This window comes from Globicephala melas, chromosome 5 (genome assembly GCF_963455315.2).
Source record: "Globicephala melas chromosome 5, mGloMel1.2, whole genome shotgun sequence".
Lineage (NCBI taxonomy): Eukaryota > Metazoa > Chordata > Mammalia > Artiodactyla > Delphinidae > Globicephala > Globicephala melas.
This window is the reverse complement of record NC_083318.1, coordinates 21824566-21848660: the sequence shown is the minus strand read 5'-3', so window position 1 is coordinate 21848660 and position 24095 is coordinate 21824566. Positions and strand designations below refer to the sequence as shown.

Sequence of the window (24095 nt, the reverse complement as noted above, 5' to 3'; positions counted from 1 at the left end):
TATTCATTTGTAATTTTTTAAGGTTGGAACTAGATGGAAAGATGTGGTCTCCAAGTGTATCCGATGCCACTTCCAACCACTGCTTTTGTTTTACGCAAACCCAGATGGCACAGCAGTTTCCACTGAAGATGCACTCAGGCAGGTCATCAACTGGTCACCTCATAAATCCGTTGCAGAAAATATAGGTAATTGTTTAAAAGTTCTTTTTAGTGTTTTTCTGTTATCACAATCACACTAGGAATACTAATATACTGAATATGAAATGAATGTTGAGGATAATTTCAAAATTTAGTTTCAGTAAAGTGGAGTTCAGGAAAATTCTAATACTTAGAATTAGTCTTTATAAAGAAACCTTTCCTCCTCTGTGGCCTCAGAAGCACCTTCAGCAGCCACCCACGACTATGGTCACACAAACACAGGAGGGGATACTTGGCTGGTAGCTCTTACTAGCAGTAAATATTGAGATTTAAAGTGAGTTAGTACACTGGAAAAGTCCAAAGCAGCGAGGCCATTTTTGAATGCCCTACAAAGCATGTAGAAGTCCTTAAAAGATGTCAGTCCTCTAAGTTTTTAAGTAATTTTCTCTATATCATTAAAAATGTCTGAAAAGATGATTCAAATATCTCTTCTGCTGGTGGAGAGGAGGAAGGGGATTATACAGTTTTGTTGGTCTTTTTAAGGATGTGAAAAGTCCTCAATTCATAAGTCGGAGAATTCAAAAGAAAATGGATTTGGTGATCAGACAAAACAGAGAGAAAATCAAACATTTCAAGCAGATAGTATTTCATCATTTAATCGGAGCCACATTCAAACAAGTGGCAGTAGAGGAACAGGTATGTATTTAAATTGTCATTTTTACATCGTCCTTGAATAGTTAAGCTTCCCCCTCTCTTCATAGTTAAGCTTCCCTCTTTCTTCACTTACTCAATCTGTAATTCTTGGTAAGGACCAAGAGGAGAGTCCTTAACTAGCTTTCCTTGGCCATGAAAAGAAAATAAAAAGTAGAAACAAAATTTTGTATTTGGACTTAAGCATTTCTCCGAGACCTATAGTTTTATTTGAACAGTTTGACGTGACTAGTGTTTGAGTTTCTCCATTCACTCAAGGCTGTACGTAATAGGGTGGAGGCAACCTGGACTGTCACCAGAGAAAGCTATGATATGGCCTTTCCTTCAAGGAGTTAATTGTTAACTTGTAGAGGAAAAACATTCAGTTAATAATTTGGCTCATATGCCAAAATTAAATGTAGTATTAGTGAATGCAACAATAGTTTGAAGTTACTATAGTTGTAATTTATTTTTAACCTCATTTTTATTCAACTGTCTCTTGTTATTATCATTCCACAACTTTAATTTTCACAATCCAAGATCTGTGATTAGGGTCCAACATGAAACAATCACAGCATGATGTACAGTTATGGTTTAGAAATATGCAAAACTCTAAGTGGGTGGATGTTGAGGATGATTTTGTAAGGAACTTTTAAATATATTAATGAAATAATGTCTAACCCTAAAAGTAACCCATTTAATCAAGGGTGATAAGATTCAGCATTAACAATTACCATTTACGATAAATGCTTTTAAAAGTTCTTAATGGAACTTTTTCCATTTTATGTATTATTGATACTCTTATATTAAGCCATTATCTATTTTTCAAAGATACCTACTTTTACTAGAAACTGTATGTGTTTAAGAACACAAACATTGGAGCCAGGCAATTTGTGTTAATAATCCTGGTTCTACACGTACAAGCTATGTGAACTTAGGCGAGTTCTTAACTTCTCTATGCCTCTGTTTCCGAATCCAAAATGAAGATAGTAATTGTACCCACCTCTGAGAAGTATTGATAAATGAGTTTAGACACTTAGAATAGCGCCTGACACATACTAACCACTCAGTTACCTTTAGCTCTCATTATTTCAAGAAAAGTTCTCTTGTTTTCCTTTACATTCGCTGTAGAGCTATACATGAAGTTTTAAAACACAGCTTGCATCTCTAGTGTCAGCATAAATCACATTGAGTTTTTAGTTAAGCATAAAAATGATTTCATTGTATAGTTTAATCTGTATTTTGTTAATATATAGCATCTTAAATTTTAATATAGTTCAATTTGTACTTTTATTGAGCAATTTGAAAAATGATCTGTATCATTATTAAAGAATGGTTTCTTTTACAGTTAAGTCAAGTCACAATGATCAAAGGGAAAAAATAAAAGACATTTCCAGAGAATGTGCTCTAAAAGCCATTGAACAGAAAAACTTACTTTCCTCACAAAGGAAAGATTTGGAAAGGGGACAAAGAAAAGATTTGAGCAGACATAGAGGTAAATTAAGAACTTACAGCATTCATTGGAAAAGGGGCAGCTAAAATCTTATTTTAAAGCTAAGTTTTATAATTTAATACAATTTAATATAATTTCTTTATATATTATATATATTTATTTAGATATTATGTATCTTAGTATGATTTCTTTAATATACCTATTAAACCTATAAATGTAAAGTTTTCCTAGTTCTTATTCAATTCTAGCCTGGAATACTTGTGTTTTTTATGTTTCAACTTTACTTTTAACTATAAATTCAATTCACCCGTATGGTACATTCGAATAATAAGGAAGGTTATAAAATTAAGTGAAAAGAACTTCTTTTCCTGCAACCCTTGACCTTCACTCTGTTCCACTGTTAATAGTTTCCAGTTCATTATGAGCACGTCTTACTTTTTATGGTTTTATGCTCTTTTCTTTATGAACATAGTATAATTTAACCGATATTGCTAGACTTTAGAACTTGATTTAAGGTTCTTGCTGCAGTGAAATCCTTTCACAGGTACTTTTTGCATACAGCCATTAGCATAAAATTCTTTCAGAATAATTGCTGGGTTTAGGGTATGTTTATTTATTTTCAACTTTGGTAGGTGTGGCTCAGTTGTCCTCCTAAAATACTTGACAGTCTGCACTCCCACCAACAGTGATTAGATGTCTGTTTCCAGCAGCAATTGGTTTAGTAAATTTTAAATCTTTACCAATATAATAGGTGGGAAATATTTTTATTTTTATGGTTTTTATTAATTATGAATGAGATAGAATAGTTTTTTAAAATTGCTGTAATTATCTTATCATCTACTTTAGAGATCATTTTTTAAAATAATTATATAACCATTTATTTTATGATTTACTTATTACTGTTTAACATTTCTTCTCAAACAAGGTATTTGGCTTGTGACTAAAAAGTGGCTCTGAAGAGTAGCTCATTTGTATTTTTATTTATTTTTAAAGATTTGGTTAATGAAGACCTTCCACATTTCAAGTCTGGATCACCTCCTGCCCCAAATGGCTTTAGACAATATGGGAATCCACATCTATATCATAGTCAAGGAAAAGGACCGTGTAAGCATGACCGAATTGCCCATCAGAGTCGAGCTTCTGCACAAACATTAAGTTCAAGTAAATCCCAGATTCTTGCTTCAGGAGAGAAAATAACTGGCAAATTTAAGAGTGACAGTGGTACTGGATATGATACAGACAGTAGCCAAGATTCTAGGGATAAAGGAAGCAGCTGTAATGGCAGCACTAAAAGCCGAAATCGAGGTTGGAAACCTATGAGAGAAACATTAAATGTCGATAGTATTTTTAATGAAAGTGAAAAAAGGCAGCATAGTCCAAGACATAAATCAAATATTAGTAACAAATCTAAATGTAGCAAAGATCAGAGTTTTAACAGTTGTCCAAAAGAGAATCCAAAGCAAAAATGTTTAATGACTATATATGAAGATGAAATGAAGCAGGAAACAGGAAGCAGGAGTTCCCTTGAATTTAATGGAAAAGGAGCAGAAAAAAATAAAGCCCTCAAAGAAACTAAAGTTCATGGTGACAATTGGCAGATGCAAAGGACAGAGTCTGGATATGAAAGCAGTGATCATATCAGTAATGGCTCTGCTAATTTGGAGTCACCTGTTATCGATGGAAATGGTGCAGTGATGGATATCAGTGGTGTTAAAGAAACCGCATCCTTCAGGTAATACACAAGTTATGTGAATAATTTCCCCCCACCATTCTCTCTTTTTAGTTATTTGAAGTAACTTTCAAAGGTTGGGGTCAGTTAAATGAAAGGCAAAGAGCTTGAGCTCAGAGTATCCTGGGATATTGCAGGTTATTTGATATTTCAAGTTTCTATTTTTAATAGTTATTTCTTGATTCCAAAAATAACAACTGTTTATTTTGGGGAAGTTTAGAAAGTAAAATACATTATCATTGTTGCCACTAAAAGCTATTGATGTATATATACTACAGGTTTTAAACCATAGATTTAAATTGGTATATCTCAGTCATTCAGCTAATTGTTTAATTCTTCAACCTAGTTAATGTTCATTATCCCATTTCTAACATTTGTAACTCAGAACTAGGGTTATTTTCTTCTGTCACAACCCAGTTCCATGAAAGAGATATTTTTCCTTTAGCAAGTATTAAAGAATACAGCCAAATAACTAAGTTTGTATTCAATTAATTCTTAATTAATTCTGAAATCATTTATTATATTACTGTTAGCAGTCTATTTGCAGTTCTTTGTGTAACCTCTAAAACATGTCCACCACTTAGGTCAATTTAGCCACTATTTCTGCTCTTAATCGATCTAAAGCATCTTAATTTGATGTTAGCTGGTGTTTTATTACATTCATTGTTGAAAAGCCAGAAAAAGCGACCGCTCATGTTTTACCGAAATAATCACTGTAATAAAGACTTGGGAAGCTTTTTTACTTTGCAGGGTAATTTCATAATACTTCTTCGAAAGGGGTAGCCTAGGGTATTAGAAAGATCAGAACTTTGTAATCAGATAGGCTTGGATTTTAATTATTGGGCAAATTAATTTGACTTTCACAGCCTTAATCTCCTATTGAAAAATGAGGATAACAACTCCTTTTAAGTATTTTAAGTTGTGAGATGTAGATTAATAATGTACATTAATCCCCTAGAACAGCACATGGTATATAATAATTGTTTAGCAAATGTTATTTCCTTTCTTTTTCTTGGGGTAAACTAAATAATAATCCATTATAGCTGATGTGTTTGGTGTGTGTTTTATTCTATTCTCTAGCAACCAGATTAAGACAAGCAATCTAAACATAGATCGTATGAACTGTACCTCCCAACAGAGCAAAAACTACTTGGAAGGTAAAAATTTTATTTACATATATTATCATAGTAGCAGTAAAGAATAAATCATGGTATTACGAGTAAAGAAGCTAAGGACAGTCCTGTCACTGATAAGTTTATGAGTAATGAGGATGGAAGCTGGGAGAGTTTATGCTTGAAGTCTTAAAAGATGGGAATAGCTACTTCAGGGAATAGGAAAAAGGGAAAGTGTGTCAGTCAGGCTAGGCTAGGTTCTGCGCTGTGCAGTGGTAACAACTTGAAAATCTCCATGTCTTAGTACAAGATTGTTTCTTGCTCACAGCACGTGTCCTGTGAATGTCAGCATGAAGTCTCTTCCTAGTAATCACTCAGGGCCTGAGGCTAATGGGACTCCATCTCTACCAGTACTTCTTTGATCATTGCAGTACTGGGAGGAGAGGAGATTGAAGGGGACACACATAGTGAATCACATGTAAGCTCTTAAAACTTTCAACCCAGAAGTGATAAATGTGCTTCCACTCACATCTGACTGGCCAAGGCAAGTCTTAACAGCTAGGCCTAATTTCAAAGAGGGTGGAAAAGGGTAATTTGCTGGTGCACTGCAATATGTATGAACAGTCCTAATGTCTACCACAGGCGTTAAGGACAGATAGAAAAATTGATAAACAGCCTGCTAGAAAAGTTCACTTCGGAAACAGTAAATATGTAATGGTGTGACATTATTATAGGCGATTTGTTAGCAACACATAGAGGCCCAGAAGCAAAGAAAACTAGATGTTTGTCTACAGAATTCGGCATTGTTACTGAGAGGTTATACCTGAAGGATTTGGGGAACAGGGATCAAGGAAAATGATGAGCAAGGGGATTACTGAGGTTGGAATCAAAGTCATTGTCTTCAAATTTTAGAATTCAGAGGATTAGAAGGGCTATAGTTTTTCACGATAAAAAATAGCCACGAAGAACACATTTTAAAGTTTGTTTTTAGTCTTTATCATCCTTAAGGCTTTTGTGGAGATTATTTTTCAGGTTGCAGATATTGAATATTATTAAATGTTTAATTATTTTGTTTTCATCAAATGGTATAATATCAGAAGGAAACACTTATATTAAGGAAATAACCTTCCTTTCCCATATAAAATGTCTCGCCTGTTTAAAAAATCTGATAAAAGTCTGGTAACCAAGTATTACAGGAAACAGTAAAAGGCTGGCCAGAAATCAACAGCAGAAGTCAGTAAAAACTGAACAATAACTGCAAGTTCAGTGCTCTTTATAAAATGATGCTTGCTTCCTGATATTAATAAAAACACAAGGTCATAGAAATTTCGATGGTTAGGAGTGCATTGCTATAATAGCTTTGTTCTGGGTTTCCCCACTTAATATGAAATAGTATGTATGTAGCCAATTAAAACTAATTTTTTTTATTGTGGTAAAATATACACCACAGAATTTGTCATTCTAACCATTTTTAAGTTACCATTGTCTGATATTAAGTACATGTGCATTGTTTTGCCACCATCACTACCATCTATCTTCATAATTCTTTCATCTTCTCAAATTGAAACTGTACCCATTAAACAACTCCCCATTCCCCCCTCCCCTGGCCCCTGCAACCTCCATTCTACTTTCTGTCTCTTTGAATTTGACTACTCTGGGTACCTCATATAAGTGGAGTCATGCAGGGTTTGTCTTTTTGTGACTGGCTTATTTCACTTAGCACAACGTCTTCAGAGTTCATCCATGTATCAGAATTTCATTCCTTTTAAGGCTGAATAATATTGCATTATATGATGTAACACATTTTGTTTATCCATTCATCTGTTGATGGACATTTGGGTTGATTCTACCTTTTGGCTATTGTATATAATGCACCTGTGTATATTAGTGTACAAATATCTGAAATCCCTGCTTTCAGTTCTTTTGAGTATATACCCAGAAGCACAATTGCTGGATCCTGTGGCAATTCTCTGTTTAGTTTTTTGAGGAACCACCATTCTGTTTTCCACAGCAGCTGCACTATTTTACATTCCCACCAGCAGTGCAGAGGTTCCAAGTTCTTCATATCCTCACCAATACTTGTTATTTTCTGGGGGTTTTTTTTGGAGAATTGCAGTCCTAATGGGTGTGAAGTGGTATCTTGTTATGGTTTCATGTACCCCACGTTTTATTTAACTACATAAATTGCATTACATTAAAATTATTTCTTGTTTAATAAACTTCAAAGCCTACCATAGTTCTTTAAGCTAGTGTTTGCTTAGGGAAACTTTATTAAAGTTCATGCCTTATGGTATCTGTATGTGTATTTCCCTCCCCTAGTCTTTGAGAACATGTTAAAGTGGGTATAGGAATTTTTTTTCCAAGCTAAAAACTGGCCCTGCGTGGATTTTTTCCTTTTTTTCAGTAAGGCACAGTTTAATTTTTTGTGGCTTGGTATGATTTTCTTGGATTTCTCCTACTTCTTAATTATAAAATGGGGGTACACTTACATTATTGACCTGAAGAATGACTTTCTATCCATAGGTAAAAGACTTTTACAAAGTTAAGAACCCTTAGAAAATTTTTTATTTTCATATTTTGTTTGATATTTAAGTCAGCTTTCAATATTAGTCTGTACAAGTTTATGTGATGGTAGAGAAATTAAAATCTATAACAATGCCATTGTAATTATCTCACTGATAGTTTTTCATTGATAGAGATATTATATAGCCTATTATATTTATGGATTCTGCTGCAAACAAACATACCTACACTGCCTAAAGCTATTATTTGGGAACATTGTTGAAATTCCACAATGCCACTTAGATTATTTTAGCTCCTCTTTTAAAAATGGGTCACTAATGGGGAGAATGTCAAATGCCTTAAATTACATTCAAAACAGAAGAAATGACATGTTCAAAAGCACATGGTCAGGAGAAACTATCACATATTGGAAGGATACAGCTAGTTTGTTATATACAAGGCTGGAATGCATACCTGGAAATTGTGAGATGATGGTTAGAGGATAGAGAGAAGCCAAATCATGATGAAACTTTTATGCTATTTTTAAATCCTAAAAAGTAAATGGAAAGGCATCTAAGGACAAGGAGAGTAGCGTACTCCAGTTTGCATTTAGAAAGGACTCTTTGGTGGCAGTGTAGGGGGTGAATTTGGAGCAGTGGGAGAAAAATTATGTAGATGAATAATAGCCTAGGAGAGAAAAGATGAGGGTATAAACTAAGGCAGTATCAATGTCAAGAAAGAAGATTTGAGAGATTATAAGAATGTGTGGACAGTGGAGTCACTTTCTGTGACAGATGTGCACAGTGAGGGAAAAGGAGAAAGCTGGGGGTGGCCGTATTTGGGTATTACATAAATGGATTCACCATTTACCAAATGGAGGAATATAAGAAGAAGGGACAAATTTTGGGGGTGAGAGAGGATGGCAAATTTATTTTTGGATTTGTTTGGTTTGTCATCTAGGTAAGTAGATTAGTTAGGAACAAATGTCTGGAATGCAGGAAAGATTATGTATTGGTAGCCATCAACATATATGGGAATTGAATGCGGTAGACATGGACAACATCATGCAGGAAAATGGGAGATTTCAGGGAAAAAAATATAGACAAAGGAAGAAACATGGGGTTTGCTGACTAAAAGAGATGAGCTAAGAGTAGAGAGAAGGAGCAACTTTGGAAAAGAATGAGGAGTAGCTGGAAAGTATGAGAAAATATAGGAGAGGGAGTTAGCACACGGAAACTGGGAAAATGGAGAGCTTCAAAAAGAAAAGTGATCACAGATTAAGCAGAATAAGGATTAAAAAGTCCAAGTTTGGTTTAGCAGTTAGTAAGTCATTAGTGACCTAGTAAAAGCAGTATTAGAGAAACATTGGAATAGAGGGAACATTAGAATAGAAGCAAGATTGAGGTAGAACTGAAGTGTTTAGAAGTAAAGGGTCATGATGTTTGTAACTTGCTCTCAAATGGTTCAGAAAAAAAAAGTGGGGTAAAGTGTTAATAATAGGTGAATCTGAGTAAAGGATATGCAGGTAGGTATATCTTTCAACTTCTCTGAACTTTATGAAATTATCTTCAAATTAAAAGTTTTTCAGAAAAGGTTACAGTAGAATAAAAAGTAAATAAGAGAAGTAAATAAGTGCACATGTCTGTCAAAACCCTTGCTGTGAATAGTAAAGAAGCCCTACCTAAAGGAGAAAAATGAAACCAAGAGCTTAGTTTTGCATGTATGTAACAGAGGGTAAGGAACTAATGATGTACAGAGGGTGAGAAAGGTGTGAAGATAAGAATAGACCAGAACAGTAATTAATGGAGTAAGATCTCTGGAGGTAGAGTGAGAATGGAACTTCAAAGGAAAGCTTTGAATTAAGGGAGTAGTAGTTTTTCTGTAATGGGAGAGATAAAGGTGAGTGTTGGTACCATTCAGTGTGTATTGTGTTAGATGAGTCAGTTGAAGGAGTTCATACCTAGTGGACTCTTTTCTCTACGGAGTAAGGTTATCTACTGAATAAATATGTGTTTGGATATTTATAGATTGTAAATAACAGATCACAAAGGAATTATTAGGTCTTTCAAAAAACTTTTGCCATTTACTTTGGGGTCTGTAATACTTGGCTTAATCTCAGTTAATCATAGAAGTCAGGGTTAGTTCAAGCTGAGAATCTTGATCTTGCAAATGACAAGGAAGAGTGAAAGAAGTTAATCAGTGGTCAGAAAAATCTGTTAATTCCCTTAATTCTTATTGTAAAAAAATCTGTACCTCCATTATGTTAAGTGAAATATACTACCCTTAATGTTGTTAAATCCTAAAATTAGTAAATGAAAAAAATTTTACTGGAAGAGTTTATTCGTATACGTAAGTTTATTTCCTCTAAGATGTTTTTTGCAAACTTCAGAGTATATTCATTTAGAGAGTATATCTGAAGAATGAGGTACTTCTCACAGTTGGTTTTGTTTCTGTGCATACTAAATTTATTTTCTCTAAGAGTTTCATAGACCATCGAGAGGCACTTGCTGTGGCCCAGCACCACCAAATGTTTATATGTTTTTTAAAACCATAAACTTTCAGTATTGAAATTTAATTTGTAGCAAAATAGCATTATTTGCTCTTTCTTTAAATTATAATCCCAGTGAGGAAAGAAGTTACTGACTCTTGCCTTTTTATTTTGTATCATCCCCAAGTTTAGTATCTGATAGGGTAGATTATTACATATTAAAGTATCTCTCTGTTCCTTTTGGCATGTAGTAAATTTAGCCAGAAATATTTATATAGTTAAAGTTTTGTGATTTTTTTCTAAAATATTCAAATTTTGCTTAACTGTCTTTTTATAGTAAATCAGGTCATTGATTAGGTTATTGCTCTTGAATGTTTAGACTTTGTAATTGCAGTATTATTATTATAGTCTGAAATCTTCCGATACAACAAGAATGAGGATTACAGTGTCTAGACTAGCAGTTTGGTTTTCTTGCTATGTAAGTCTGTTTTAAATCTAGGTCACCTTTTCAGATTAAGTATATATATTTTGATTTCTTGACTATTGGGCTTTAGGTTTTTTGTATACAGTACCAAAATTAGCATTATTAATTAAAGCATCTTGCCTTGATGTTGAAGTATTTTCTGTGCCAAGTGTTAAAATCTGACTATCTTAGATTTGCAAAGAACCTGAAGCCAAAATTCCCAGTAAAGACACATGGATGTCTATGTCAGCAGAAGAGAAAAATAACACATCTATTTTTAAGTTAGTTGGAATTCTGAAGTCAAACCACTTGGTTGAATGCCTGCCATAGTGATATTAAAATTTCAAACATATTTATAAAACCTCTGCTGCCTCCTGCTGCCCATTGCGTGGATACTTTAATAAAAGTAAAGAAATCTTTAAGAATTAAGTATTTAATTTTTTTTGTATTTGTGAATATTAAACTTGAAGTTCTGGATAAGTTAAGAAGTAAATAAACATTCCAAAGTTAAAATCACAGTGGGTGGGAAATTATAATGTAACTTTAACTTACAAATTTTTCAAACTTTAAAGGTTGAAAAATAATCAAGATTCCTTCTGATATTACTTTTTTTTTTCTTTAGTCATAAAGTAGCTGTCAAAGAGAGAGGCTTAGTTTTTTTTTTAACAACCATTTTTTAAACTGAGGTATAATTAATTTATAATGTGTTAGTTTCAGGGGTACAGCAAAGTGATTCAGTTATACATGTATATATATATCTATTCTTTTTCAGATTCTTTTCCATTATAGGTTATTACAAGATACTGAGTAGAGTTTCCTGTGCTGTACAGGAGGTCCTCATTGTTTATCTATTTCACGTATAGTAGTGTGTGTATGTTAATCCCAAACTCTTTAATTTACTTCCCTCCCCCACCCTCTGCTTTCCCCTTTGGCAACCATAAGTTTGTTTTCTATGTCTGTGAGTCTGTCTGTTTTGTAAATAAGTTCATTTGTATCATTTTTTTAGATTGCACATACAAGTGATATTATATGATATTTGTTTTTGTCTGTCTGACGTACTTCACTTAAGAGGGAGGCTTAGTTTTTGAGACTCAGGCAGTGTGTCAAGGTTACAGGGTCATGAGACTCTCTGTGATATATTATATTGCCTTTTATTTCTGAGACTTTATTAGTATGGCACTTGGTAGATATAGAAATAGTTGGCGGAGGGGAAGGTAAGAAGAATTTGTCTCAGTTTATACTTATTTTGTCTTGGATCAGTGAGTTAGAAATATGGTGGACAGTGTGGAGGTGATTTAAAAAAAGAAAAAACAGTGTTTTTCATTTTTATTGGGAGCTGCCATTTACTGTGTGAGCAGTATGGCATATAGGGTATTAATTTCTCATGTATATTACATTACTCTTTCTTGGAAATTACTTCTAAGATTTAACTTGCAGAGCCATATAATAACCGATATAGATTTTTTAAATAGAGTAATATTTAGATGTTATGATCAACTATAGGTTCCAGTTGAATTTTGAGTGACAGGGTAGTTTTAAAAAATGTACCTAGAACATCAATTTAGAGATAAAAAGGCATCTAAGATAAAGTTATCTATTGTTTAAAAAATAAAAGTTGCTTTTTTAATAACTTGATTTTGTTTTCTTTGCAATCTTTGGTTCACAGATTTGGTGTACAGTAGACTAGAAGCATGAGAATGAGAGGAAACTGAAATAAATTAACATGATGAAAAGGTCAACTAAAAATAAGGGAAAATACAGGAAAATTTACTGGAATTGTACAGAAGTATAGGGAATGAATTGAATATTCAAGCTAATGCCATATATTTTGGTATCTTCTGTGGGCATCAGCATGTTAAAGTATATCCTGTTATTTGATGTTCATACTAATGGCGTAGTTTCATCAGAAGGAGATTCTGTATAATGATCTTGTGTTTTAGGCATACATGAAAGAGAGCCTGCAGGTAGTAGAAAGAGCACTGGCTTTGCAGTTAATCCTGGGTTTGTTTGAGTGTTGCCACTTAACCACCTATATGGCATCGGTTAGGACACTTCATTTCCCTAAGTCTCAATTCCTTGGTTATAAAAAGGGAAGTTTTACAGAATAGTTGTGACTCAGATTTTAAAAAGACACCTATTTGCAATTAACTGGAACGGTTGTTTACAAAAGGTATTGAGGACCTCAAACAGCTTTTATTGCTATATCAAGATTCGCTGTATTAGGCATTAAACCTGAAAATCTTAAATATTTTATTTATTCATTTAAAGAATGAATAAATCCTTTACTCACGCATGATTTTGAAACATCCATGTATCCTCATTTGGAAAATATTGGTTTGCTAAATTATGCAAGTCTTCCAAATGTTGATACATTTCTTTTCTTTTTTTTTTTTTTTTTTTGGTAACATTGTACCTGCAGTGCTTCTTGTTTAAAACTATTTTTTTTGAATTTTATTTATTTCTTTATATAGCAGGTTCTTATTAGTCATCAGTTTTATACACGTCGATCCCAATCGCCCAATTCAGCACACCACCATCCCCACCCCCCCACGGCTTTCCCCATTTGGTGTCTATACATTTGTTCTCTACATCTGTGTCTCAACTTATGCCCTGCAAACCGGTTCATCTGCACCATTTTTCTAGGTTCCACATACGTGCGTTAATATACGATATTTGTTTTTCTCTTTCTGACTTACTTCATTCTGTATAACAGTCTCTAGATTCATCCACATCTCTACAAATGACCCAATTTCGTTCCTTTTTATGGCTGAGTAATATTCCATTGTATATATGTATTACGTCTTCTTTATCCATTCGTCTGTCGATGGGCATTTAGGTTGCTTCCATGACCTGGCTATTGTAAATAGTGCTGCAATGAACATTGGGGTGCATGTGTCTTTTTGAATTATGGTTTTCTCTGGGTATATGCCCCATAGTGGGATTGCTGGATCATATAGTAATTCTATTTTTAGTTTTTTAAGGAATCTCCATACTGTTCTCCATAGTGGCTGTATCAATTTACATTCCCACCAACAGTGCAAGAAGGTTCCCTTTTCTCCACACCCTCTCCAGCATTTGTTGTTTGTAGATTTTCTGATGATGCCCATTCAAACTGGTGTGAGGTGATACCTCATTGTGGTTTTGATTTGCATTTCTCTCATAATTAGTGATGTTGAGTGGCTTTTCATGTGCTTCTTGGCCATCTGTATGTCTTCTTTAGAGAAATGTCTATTTAGGTCTTCTGCCCATTTTTGGATTGGGTTGTTTGTTTCTTTAACATTGAGCTGCATGAGCTGTTTATATATTTTGGAGATAAATCCTTTCTCCATTAATTCGTTTGCAAATATCTTATCCCATTCTGAGGGTTGTCTTGTTTATGGTTTCCTTGTTGTGCAAAAGCTTTTAAGTTTCATTAGGTCCCATTTGTTTATTTTTGTTTTTATTTCCTCTACTCTAGGAGGTAGATCAAAAAAGATCTTGCTGTGATTCATGTCAAAGAGTGTTCTTCCTATGTTTTCCTCTAAGAGTTTTATAGTGTTCCGTCTTACATTTAGGTCTCTAATCCATTTTGAGTTTATTTTTGTGTGTGGTGTTAAAGAGTGTTCTAATTTCATTCTTTTACATGTAGCTGTCCAGTTTTCCCAGCACCACTTATTGAAGATTGTCTTTTCTCTGTTGTATATCCTTGCCTCCTTTGTCATAGATTAGTTGACCATATGTGCGTGGGTTTATCTCTGGGCTTTCTATCTTGTTCCATTGATCTATGTTTCTGTTTTTGTGCCAGGACCATATTGTCTTGATTACTGTAGCTTTGTAGTATAGTCTGAAGTCAGGGAGTCTGATTCATCCCGCTCCGTTTTTTTCCCTCAAGACTGCTTTGGCTATTCGGGGTCTTTTGTGTCTCTATACAGATTTTTAAGATTTTTTGTTCTAGTTCTGTAAAAAATGCCATTGGTAATTTGATAGGGATTGCATTGACTCTGTAGATTGCCTTGGGTAGTATAGTCATTTTCACAATATTGATTCTTCCAATCCAAGGACATGGTATATCTCTCCATCTGTTGGTATCATCTTTAATTTCTTTCATCGGTGTCTTACAGTTTTCTACATACAGGTCTTTTGTCTCCCTAAGTAGGTTTATTCCTAGGTATTTTATTCTTTTTGTTGCAATGGTAAATGAGAGTGTTTTCTTAATTTCTCTTTCAGATTTTTCATCATTAGTGTATAGGAATGCAAGAGGTTTCTGTGCATTCATTTTGTATCCTTCAACTTTACCAAATTCATTGATTAGCTCTAGTAGTTTTCTGTTGGCATCTTTAGGATTCTCTATGTATAGTATCATGTCATCTGCAAACAGTGACAGTTATACTTCTTCTTTTCCAATTTGGATTCCTTTTATTTCTTTTTCTTCTCTGATTGCCGAGGCTAGGACTTCCAAAACTATGTTGAATAATAGTGGTGAGAGTGGACATCCTTGTCTTGTTCCTGATTTAGAGGAAATGCTTTCAGTTTTCACCATTGAGAATGATGTTTGCTGTGGGTTTGTCATATGTGGCCTTTATTATGTTGACGTAGGTTCCCTCTATGCCCACTTTCTGGAGAGTTTTTATCATAAATTGGTGTTGAATTTTGTCAAAAGCTTTTTCTGCATCTGTTGAGATGATCATATGGTTTTTATTCTTCAGTTTGTTAATGTGGTGTACCACATTGATTGATTTCCGTATATTGAAGAATCCTTGCATCCCTGGGATAAATCCCACTTGATCATGGTGTATGATCCTTTTAATGTGTTGTTGGATTCTGTTTGCTAGTATTTTGTTGAGGATTTTTGCATCTATATTCATCAGTGATATTGGTCTGTAATTTTCTTTTTTTGTAGTATCTTTGTCTGGTTGTGGTATCAGGGTGATGGTGGCCTCATAGAATGAGTTTGGGAGTGTTCCTTCCTCTGCAGTTTTTTGGAAGAGTTTGAGAAGGACGGGTGTTAGCTCTTCTCTAAATGTTTCATAGAATTCGCCTGTGAAGCCATCTGGTCCTGGACTTTTGTTCGTTGGAAGATTTTTAATCACAGTTTCAATTTCACTACTTGTGATTGGTCTGTTCATTTTTTGTATTTCTTCCTGGTTCAGTCTTGGAAGGTTATACCTTTCTAAGAATTTGTCCATTTCTTCCAGGTTGTCCATTTTATTGGCATAGAGTTGCTTGTAGTAGTCTCTTAGGATGCTTTGTATTTCTGGGGTGTCTGTTGTAACTTCTTTTTCATTTTTAATTTTATTGATTTGAGTCCTCTCCCTCTTCTTCTTGATGAGTCTGGCTGATGGTGTATCAATTTTGTTTATCTTCTCAAAGAACCAGTGTTTAGTTTTATTTATCTTTGCTATCGTTTTCTTCATTTCTTTTTCATTTATTTCTGATCTGATCTTTATGATTTCTTTCCTTCTGCTAACTTTGGGTTTTGTTTGTTCTTCTTTCTCTAGTTCCTTTAGGTGCAAGTTTAGATTGTTTATTTGAGATTTTTCTTGTTTCTTGAGGTAGGCTTGTATAGCTATAAACTTCCCACTTAGAACTGCTTTTGCTGCATCCCATAGGTTTTGGATCGTTGTGTTTTCATTGTCATTTGTCTCTAGGTATTTTTTGATTTCCTCTTTGATTTCTTCAGTGATCTCTTGGTTATTTAGTAACATATTGTTTAGCCTCCATGTGTTTGTGTTTTTTACGTTTTTTCCCTGTAATTCATTTCTAATCTCATAGTTGTGGTCAGAAAAGATGCTTGATATGATTTCAATTTTCTTAAGTTTACTGAGGCTTGATTTATGACCTAAGATGTGATCTATCCTGGAGAATGTTCCGTGCGCACTTGAGAAGAAAATGTAATCTGCTGTTTTTGGATGGAATGTCCTATAAATATCAATTAAATTTATCTGGTCTATTGTGTCATTTAAAGCTTTCCTTATTTATTTTCATTTTGGATGATCTGTCCATTGGTGTAAGTGAGGTGTTAAAGTCCCCCATTATTATTGTGTTATTTTAAAGTCTATTTTATCTGATATGAGTATTGCTACTCCAGCTTTCTTTGGATTCCCATTTGCATGGAATATCTTTTTCCATCCCCTCACTTTCAGTCTGTATGTGTCCGTAGGTCTGAAGTGGGTCTCTTTTAGACAGCATATATATGGGTCTTGTTTTTGTATCCATTCAGCAAGCCTGTGTCGTTTGGTTGGAGCATTCAATCCATTCACGTTTAAGGTAATTATTGATATATATGTTCCTATGACCATTTTCTTAATTGTTTTGGGTTTGTTTTTGTAGGTCCTTTTCTTCTCTTGTGTTTCCCACTTAGAGAAGTTCCTTTCGCATTTGCTGTAGAGCTGGTTTGGTGGTGCTGAATTCTCTTATCTTTTGCTTGTCTCTAAAGCTTTTGATTTCTCCATCGAATGTGAATGAGATCCTTGCTGGGTAGAGTAATCTGGGTTGTAGGTTCTTCCCTTTCATCACTTCAAGTATATCATGCCAGTCCCTTCTGGCTTGTAGAGTTTCTGCTGAGAAATCAGCTGTTAACCTTATGGGAGTTCCCTTGTATGTTATTTGTCATTTTTCCCTTGCTGCTTTCAATAATTATTCTTTGTCTTTAATTTTTGCCAATTTGATTACTATGTGTCTCGGTGTGTTTCTCCTTGGGTTTATCCTGTATGGGACTCGCTGCGCTTCCTGGACTTGGGTGGCTCTTTCCTTTCCCATGTTAGGGAAGTTTTCGACTATAATCTCTTCAAATATTTTCTCTGGTCCTTTCTCTCTCTCTTCTCCTCTGGGACCCCTATAATGCGAATGTTGTTGCATTTAGTGTTGTCCCAGAGGTCTCTTAGGTTGTCTTAATTTCTTTTCATTCTTTTTTCTTTATTCTCTTCCGTAGCAGTGAATTCCACCATTCTGTTTTCCAGGTCATTTATCTGGATACATTTTTTTATATATCCTTTTTTCTTCGGCCGTGTCACACGGCATGTGGGATCTTAGTTCCCCAACCAGGGATTGAACCCATGCCCCCTGAAGTGGGAGTGCAGAGTCTTGACCACTGGACTGCCAGGGAAGTCCATTTCTCTCTCTCTATATATATATATTTATTTATTTATGGCTGTGTTGGCTCTTCGTTTCTGTGTGAGGGGTTTCGCTAGTTGCGGCAAGCAGGGGCCACTCCTCATTGCGGTGTGTGGGCCTCTCACTATCGCGGCCTCTCTTGTTGCAGAGCACAGGCTCCAGACGCGCAGGCTCAGTAATTGTGGCTCACGGGGCTAGTCGCTCCGCAGCATGTGGGATCTTCCCAGACCAGGGCTCGAACCTGTGTCCCCTGCATTGGCAGGCAGATTCTCAACCACTGCACCACCAGGGAAGCCCTCTCTATATATTTTTAAAGAACAGATTTTAAAACATCACCACAGATATTATCAGGAAGTCTTTATAAGTATTGGAAAAGTACAGAACTCATGGTGGTAAATACAAAGTCTCCAAAACTCTTTACTTTCATCTAAAAGGTTAAATTTTATCATTGGCAATAAATACTGCCAGTTGTTTTATTCGAAGTGACAGTTTCACTTCTTTTATTTTCAAGAAAATTTCTGACACATACTCAAGTCTGAATAACTGAAGTTCGTTCATTGTCTTTTCAAGTAAAAAGGTGTTCAGTTGTAAAAATTAAATGAAATAATTATTATCAACTTCTTACAACTTGAGTAAGCAGTCAATAAATGGAAGCTAGTTAGTGGTGTGATAACATTTTATGTTATCATAATACCCTCCCACCCATTTAAATTCGGTTGATGTTCCTAATATTTCTGTGACGTTGGTAAAATAGATATCAGCATCTCATTACTTAAAGGCAGAAACCTAGACTGTAAGGTGGTATAAGTTTTGTAAAGTTGGTTTTAGGAATATAAAGTTACCAACCAATAAGCTGTGAATCCAAACTTCAACTCAAGCCATCTGTCTCCAAATGTAGCATTTTCCCACCATTTTGTCAGTAAAGAGTAAACAGGGGAAGCACAGCTCCACACGACCCATCTAGAATAACACTTTTTGGGGATTGCTGACATTTTCAAGAGATAATAAATTGAGGATAGGGGCTTCCCTGGTGGCGCAGTGGTTGAGAGTCCGCCTGCTGATGCAGGGGACTCGGGTTCGTGCCCGGTCTGGGAGGATCCCACATGCCACGGAGAGGCTGGGCCCGTGAGCCATGGCTGCTGGGCCTGCGCGTCCGGAGCCTGTGCTCCGCAACAGGAGAGGCCACAGCAGAGAGAGGCCCGCGTACCAAAAAAAAAAAAAAAAAAAAAAAAAATTGAGGAAAGAGCCATTGATTTTGTATAAAGGGTTCAGGAAAGAGGTATTATTTGAGCTGAGGCTTGAAGAACTAGTTTTCATCTGTTAATTTGGAAGAGAATTACCTGATTATAGAAAATCTTTTGTAAATTATGGAGAAGTATAGATGGAGTAAATTCTAAAAGATCACTTAAATAATTTTTTCTCATTCCCTTCCTCAGGCTTTAGAAAAGAACTCAAGAACCTGGAAGTAGCCTATAAATCTTATGAGTCCCACCCAGAATCATATCTACAAATAAAAAATCCTTTGATAAAAAGGTAATCCTAGCTATTTGGAATACTAAAATCTTTTAAATTAAATGCATGTATTATAGGAACTCTTTATCAGAAAGGCATACTACCTGTCACTACTCTGCAAGCAATGGGTCTAGAGCAGGGGTCCCCAAGCCCCAGGCTGCAGACTGATACTGGAACTGGGCTGCACAGCAGGAGATGAGTGGCAGCCGAGTGAGCGAAGTTTCATCTGCCGCTCCCCATCTCTCGCATTACCGCCTGAACCACACGCTCCTTCCCAAGTCAGTGCAAAAATTGTCTTCCACGAAACTGGTCTCTGGTGCCAAAAAAGGTTGGGGACTGCTGGTCTAGAGTATTATGATGCATCTTTTATTGGGGATCATTAAAAGGATGTAAACCTTAATGATAGGGGGCCTACAAAGTACCTTGTACAATATATGATTGTTTGTTTTAAACCTCACAGCATTCTTTTGAGATGTATGGTATTTTACAAAAGAGAAAATTTGGGGCTTAGATTAAGTAATTTGGCCAAAGCAACGGAGTTGAGATTTGAATATAGCTCTTATCTACTTAGCAGAGCCTCAACTCTTTTCATCTTTGTGCTCTAATTGAATTTTATGCAATTCTCATGAGAAAAATAATTTAATCATATGAAGATAAATAATTTGCAATGTGATATCATTTTTCTTCACCTTAGAAGTTAACTATTACTTAAATAAAGGTAGTCTTTGATTAACCAAATTATTTTTAATTAGTATACTATCCTTATAGCATTATATATCAAAATTAAAGTACCTCTATTGCTATAAACTTTGGGTGCGAAGTGTTTTAGAATATTGAATTGTTTGCTAGTAACATTTTTCTTAAGTCTATGCTACATTTTATCACAATAAATGTAATTTCAGTGTTTTTAAGTTGAATTTTTTTTGGCTGCACTGTGTGGCTTGTGGCATCTTAGTTACCCAAACAGGGATTGAACCTGCGCCTGGGCAGTGAAAGCGCCGAGTCCTAACCACTGGACTGCCAGGGAATTCTCTGATATTTGCTTTTTTTTTTTTTTTTTTTTTTGTGGTATGCGGGCCTCTCACTGTTGTGGCTTCTCCCGTTGCGGAGCGCAGGCTCAGCAGCCATGGCTCACAGGCCCAGCCACTACGCGGCATGTGGGATCTTCCCAGACCAGGGCACAAACCCGTGTCCTCTGCTTCGGCAGGCGGACTCTCAACAACTGCGCCACCAGGGAAGCCCCTGAAATTTGCTTTTTAAATTATACTTCTGGTTATAAATCTGATCTTGGTAATGACGGATGTTTCTAATAAACATTTATGTATTCTGGCATAAAGATTTTGGATTCAGAGAGTATAAATTGTTAATGGTTGCAAATATCTTTCCATTTTTGCTGTGTTACACAAATAACATAAGTGCTGTATCGGGAAGTTAAACTACAAATGTTTGTTTTCCCTCCAATTTTGCATATTTGTGTATGGCGTTTTAGCTTTGTTTTTATTTTTCAGGTCACATATACGTGAAACCAATGGAAAGTTATTCCCTTCATCCAATCCACAAATACTCAAGGACCATACAGCAAGAGAGCATACCCACCAGTCAGATGAACAGAAACTTGAAAAAGCAAGTGAATGCAAATTTTCTGAGTGGCTTAATATAGAAAATTCTGAGGGAACAGGTTTGCTTTTTCACGTTGATGATAATTCTGCTTCTGCAAAGAGAGTGAACAGTAATGGAACAGTCTCACCATCTTCATTGTGGTCTTCACACATGAGAACTGTGGGGTTGAAGCCAGGAACTGCTCCCCTCATCCAGCAGCAAAATACGATAGAACAGTGTTACTCTGAGAACTCTCTATCCAGGGAACATCTCATTCAGTCAACCTGCAGATCTGATGGTTGTCAGATGCCAGAACTTGTTTGCCAGAATACCCCACCCCCTCTGCCACCAAAGAAATATGCTATAACCAGTGTGCCACAGTCAGAGAAAAATGATGTGCCACAGTCAGAGAAAAATGATGCTCCACCTGCTGTCAAACCAACAGAGATGTTTAAAGCTAATTCTTCTAGTCTTCCAAAGCACAGTTTAAGTACAGCTTCAGAACCAGGTTTAGAAGTGAGTACACATATGAATGATGAAAGACTTAAGGAAACATTTCAAGCAAAAGAGTATGTCGGCAACACATCAAACACCCCGTCCAGCTCTTCAGCTAATGATTTTCAGGCCGACTCGGGTACAGCTGTTGGTGCTTCTTGCCAGCCAGAAATAGACTCTAGTTCTACCTGTCCAAATGAGACAGTTTCATTAACTACCTATTTTTCAGTGGATAACTGCATGACTGATACATATAGATTGAAATACCATCAGAGGCCCAAGCTCTGTTTTCCAGAGAGCAGTGGCTTTTGTAATGATAATTCACTTTCTCAGAATGAAAGAGGGCTAGGGCCTGTGTTACATAGTAGTCTTGGTTCAAACTGCCCTTCCAAGCAAAGACATAAACCTGGTATACACTGTAATAGATAAATGATGAAACCGACAAGCTTTTACTTCTGAGGCCATTAACTAGGAATCAAATGACCAAACCTAGTGCTATATGAAATTAAAACCATGGCAATATTTAACTCATTAATCACTTTAACTTTCTATACAGATATTTTATTTTGTGAAGATCTACTTATTGGATATTTTGGAATTCCCTCTGAATAGTCTTGGCATGCCTCAAAAAATAGAATATCCGGGGGTATGCAGAAAGTCATTTATCATATGCTGCAGTTGAGTAAAAATGTAATTTGTCCCTTTATTTTCTGACTGGTAGACCCATAGGTATTAAACTAACCAGTACTCATATGTAGATTGGTAAACTCTGCTAACTGAAACATAGATGATATGTAGCTTGTGTAGTCAAAGCAATATTTGCTTTGTGAGGAAGCACTTTCTAATGGGGAGCCAAAAGAGGACTTCACCCATTTGCTTTTGACTTCTGTGATAGTCTACTACATATGATCCCTTTAAGTGTCTTAAAATGTATCGACCCATGAAATTGATGGCATTTGGGGGAAAAAAGCCTTAATGATAAAACAATTTTTAAATTCTCAAGGTCAGAAGACAGTTTTGCTCCTAGAATTTTTATCTTCAGAATATCCTTTGTTGTATGCATTCATAAACATTACTTCAGTCATGTAAGCTAAAAATACTTCACTTTAGTATATTTATTTATCTTGTTACATTTTTTCTAATTTTATATGAAATGTGAAAGGTTTTTATTTTGGTTTGGTTTACTTTGGGCTGCTAATAACCAGTGTTAGGAATTAACCTATAGTCCTCTTTTTAAGAATATCACTGTGACTGCCTAAATTTTCCCTGCTATAATATTACCTGTTTGTAGGTTGTCAGCCCATTTTAGTAATTTTCATATTCTTGAATTTGAAAATCTTTCTGGGTTTCCAGATTAAATTTTTGCCTTTCATATAGATTTAATTTTTAATGAAATGTATTAATTTGAGCATCCCTCCCTTTTTTCTAAACAAATAATTTAATTTTTACCCCACCTATTTTCATGGAGAAGTCTTTCTTTAAAAAAAAAAAAGGGGGATTTTCCATTATTATGATGACCTTACAAGTGAAAATAAGTAATTGCCTTATTTCATAGTTGTCATTTAATTTTGTACTAAGCTGGTAAACTAATTGTAGTTTAGAATAGTTTTATATTGTCCACACTAGAGAATTGAGAATTTAAATTTTATATATAAAACATAATAATTCCATAAACTAATTAGTAAATTTAATATCTTGACCAATCCCATAAATTGTTAAAATATTCCAAAATGTAAATGAATCTTATTTTCTAGGTAAGTAGAAAGTAATTGCTTGTAGAAGTCTAAGCTCAGAGTTATCAAATCTTGGCCAAATTTTGTCTTCCACCTAGAGAAGTTTTTAATAGCCTTTTCTAGCTATAACAGTAGGTGATTATTACTTTATATTCTCTTAATTTAGAAATACTTGAATATCAACTAAATAAAATTTTATCTTTTAAGAAATCTTTTTTTTTTAACATAGCTTTTAGTATGGGGGGATTTGTAAATATTGTAAATTTGTAAAATTGTGTTTGAAATGTCACTGTATTTAATTACTGCTTTTATAACATTGTAAAATACTAGAAAAATGAGCTTCAAGTATTTTTAATAGCTTTCAAAAACTTTGTGTAGTTTTGTCCAGTTGAAAATGTATTATTTGAAACATTTAAACTGATTTCTGATACTTATAAATAATCTCATAGATTTGTATGGGATTCAACTCACAATTGAGTTGCAAATATCAAATAGAAACGTCCAATTTGGGCTCTTTTTAAAGTACTGTCCAGTTGAAACCTCCTGAATCATGTTATAGTACTAATAGACTAGAAACTGACCATTTGTTTTTGTTGATTCAACACTCCAAATATAGATTATGTATTTACTAATCATGCACATGTGAATTTTTTGTTTCTAGGGTGTCTATTTTTATAGATGTTTTCTTCTGGTTATAAGCTTATTATAACTTTTAAAATAACACATCCAACGATTGTAATGTTCAAAATACTTCAGAGTATCTTTCTGTGAAGTCAGTTTCTTCTGATTCAAAATTTTGGGGGGGATAAACTGATTTTTAATTTAATATGGTTGGGACTTTTCTTTGCATTCATAAACTGTGGCTTCCTTTCACCTCTGTGAATTATATATTTTATGGGAAATGTAAGTCAATTTAAAGTTAAGGGGTGAACTTGGAATATCACTGATCAAAAAATTTATCACAGGAGACTCCTAAGAGTTCAACCCCCTCAAGGCCTAAAGGAGCGTTCCCACAGGAGTTGGCAAACTTTCTTTAAAGACCCAGATAGTAAATAATTTAGGCGTTGTGGACCATAGGATCTCTGTTACT

The 24095-nt window shown here is 34.9% G+C and overlaps 1 protein-coding gene across 4 annotated transcripts in view; it reads left to right on the top strand.

Moving 5' to 3' along the window:
* Positions 1 to 22787, top strand: part of USP53 (ubiquitin specific peptidase 53) — a 63883-nt gene extending 41096 nt beyond the window's left edge. For all 4 annotated transcript variants that reach the window (XM_060298989.1, XM_030863961.3, XM_060298988.1 and 1 more), the window contains 7 exons: positions 23 to 185; positions 681 to 833; positions 2176 to 2322; positions 3274 to 4012; positions 5090 to 5166; positions 19103 to 19199; positions 20687 to 22787. In XM_060298989.1, coding sequence (XP_060154972.1) covers positions 23 to 185; positions 681 to 833; positions 2176 to 2322; positions 3274 to 4012; positions 5090 to 5166; positions 19103 to 19199; positions 20687 to 21701 — 2391 coding nt within the window. In that variant the 3' untranslated portion in view covers positions 21702 to 22787. The remainder of the gene's footprint in view (positions 1 to 22; positions 186 to 680; positions 834 to 2175; positions 2323 to 3273; positions 4013 to 5089; positions 5167 to 19102; positions 19200 to 20686) is intronic.
* Positions 22788 to 24095: the final 1308 nt, after the last annotated feature.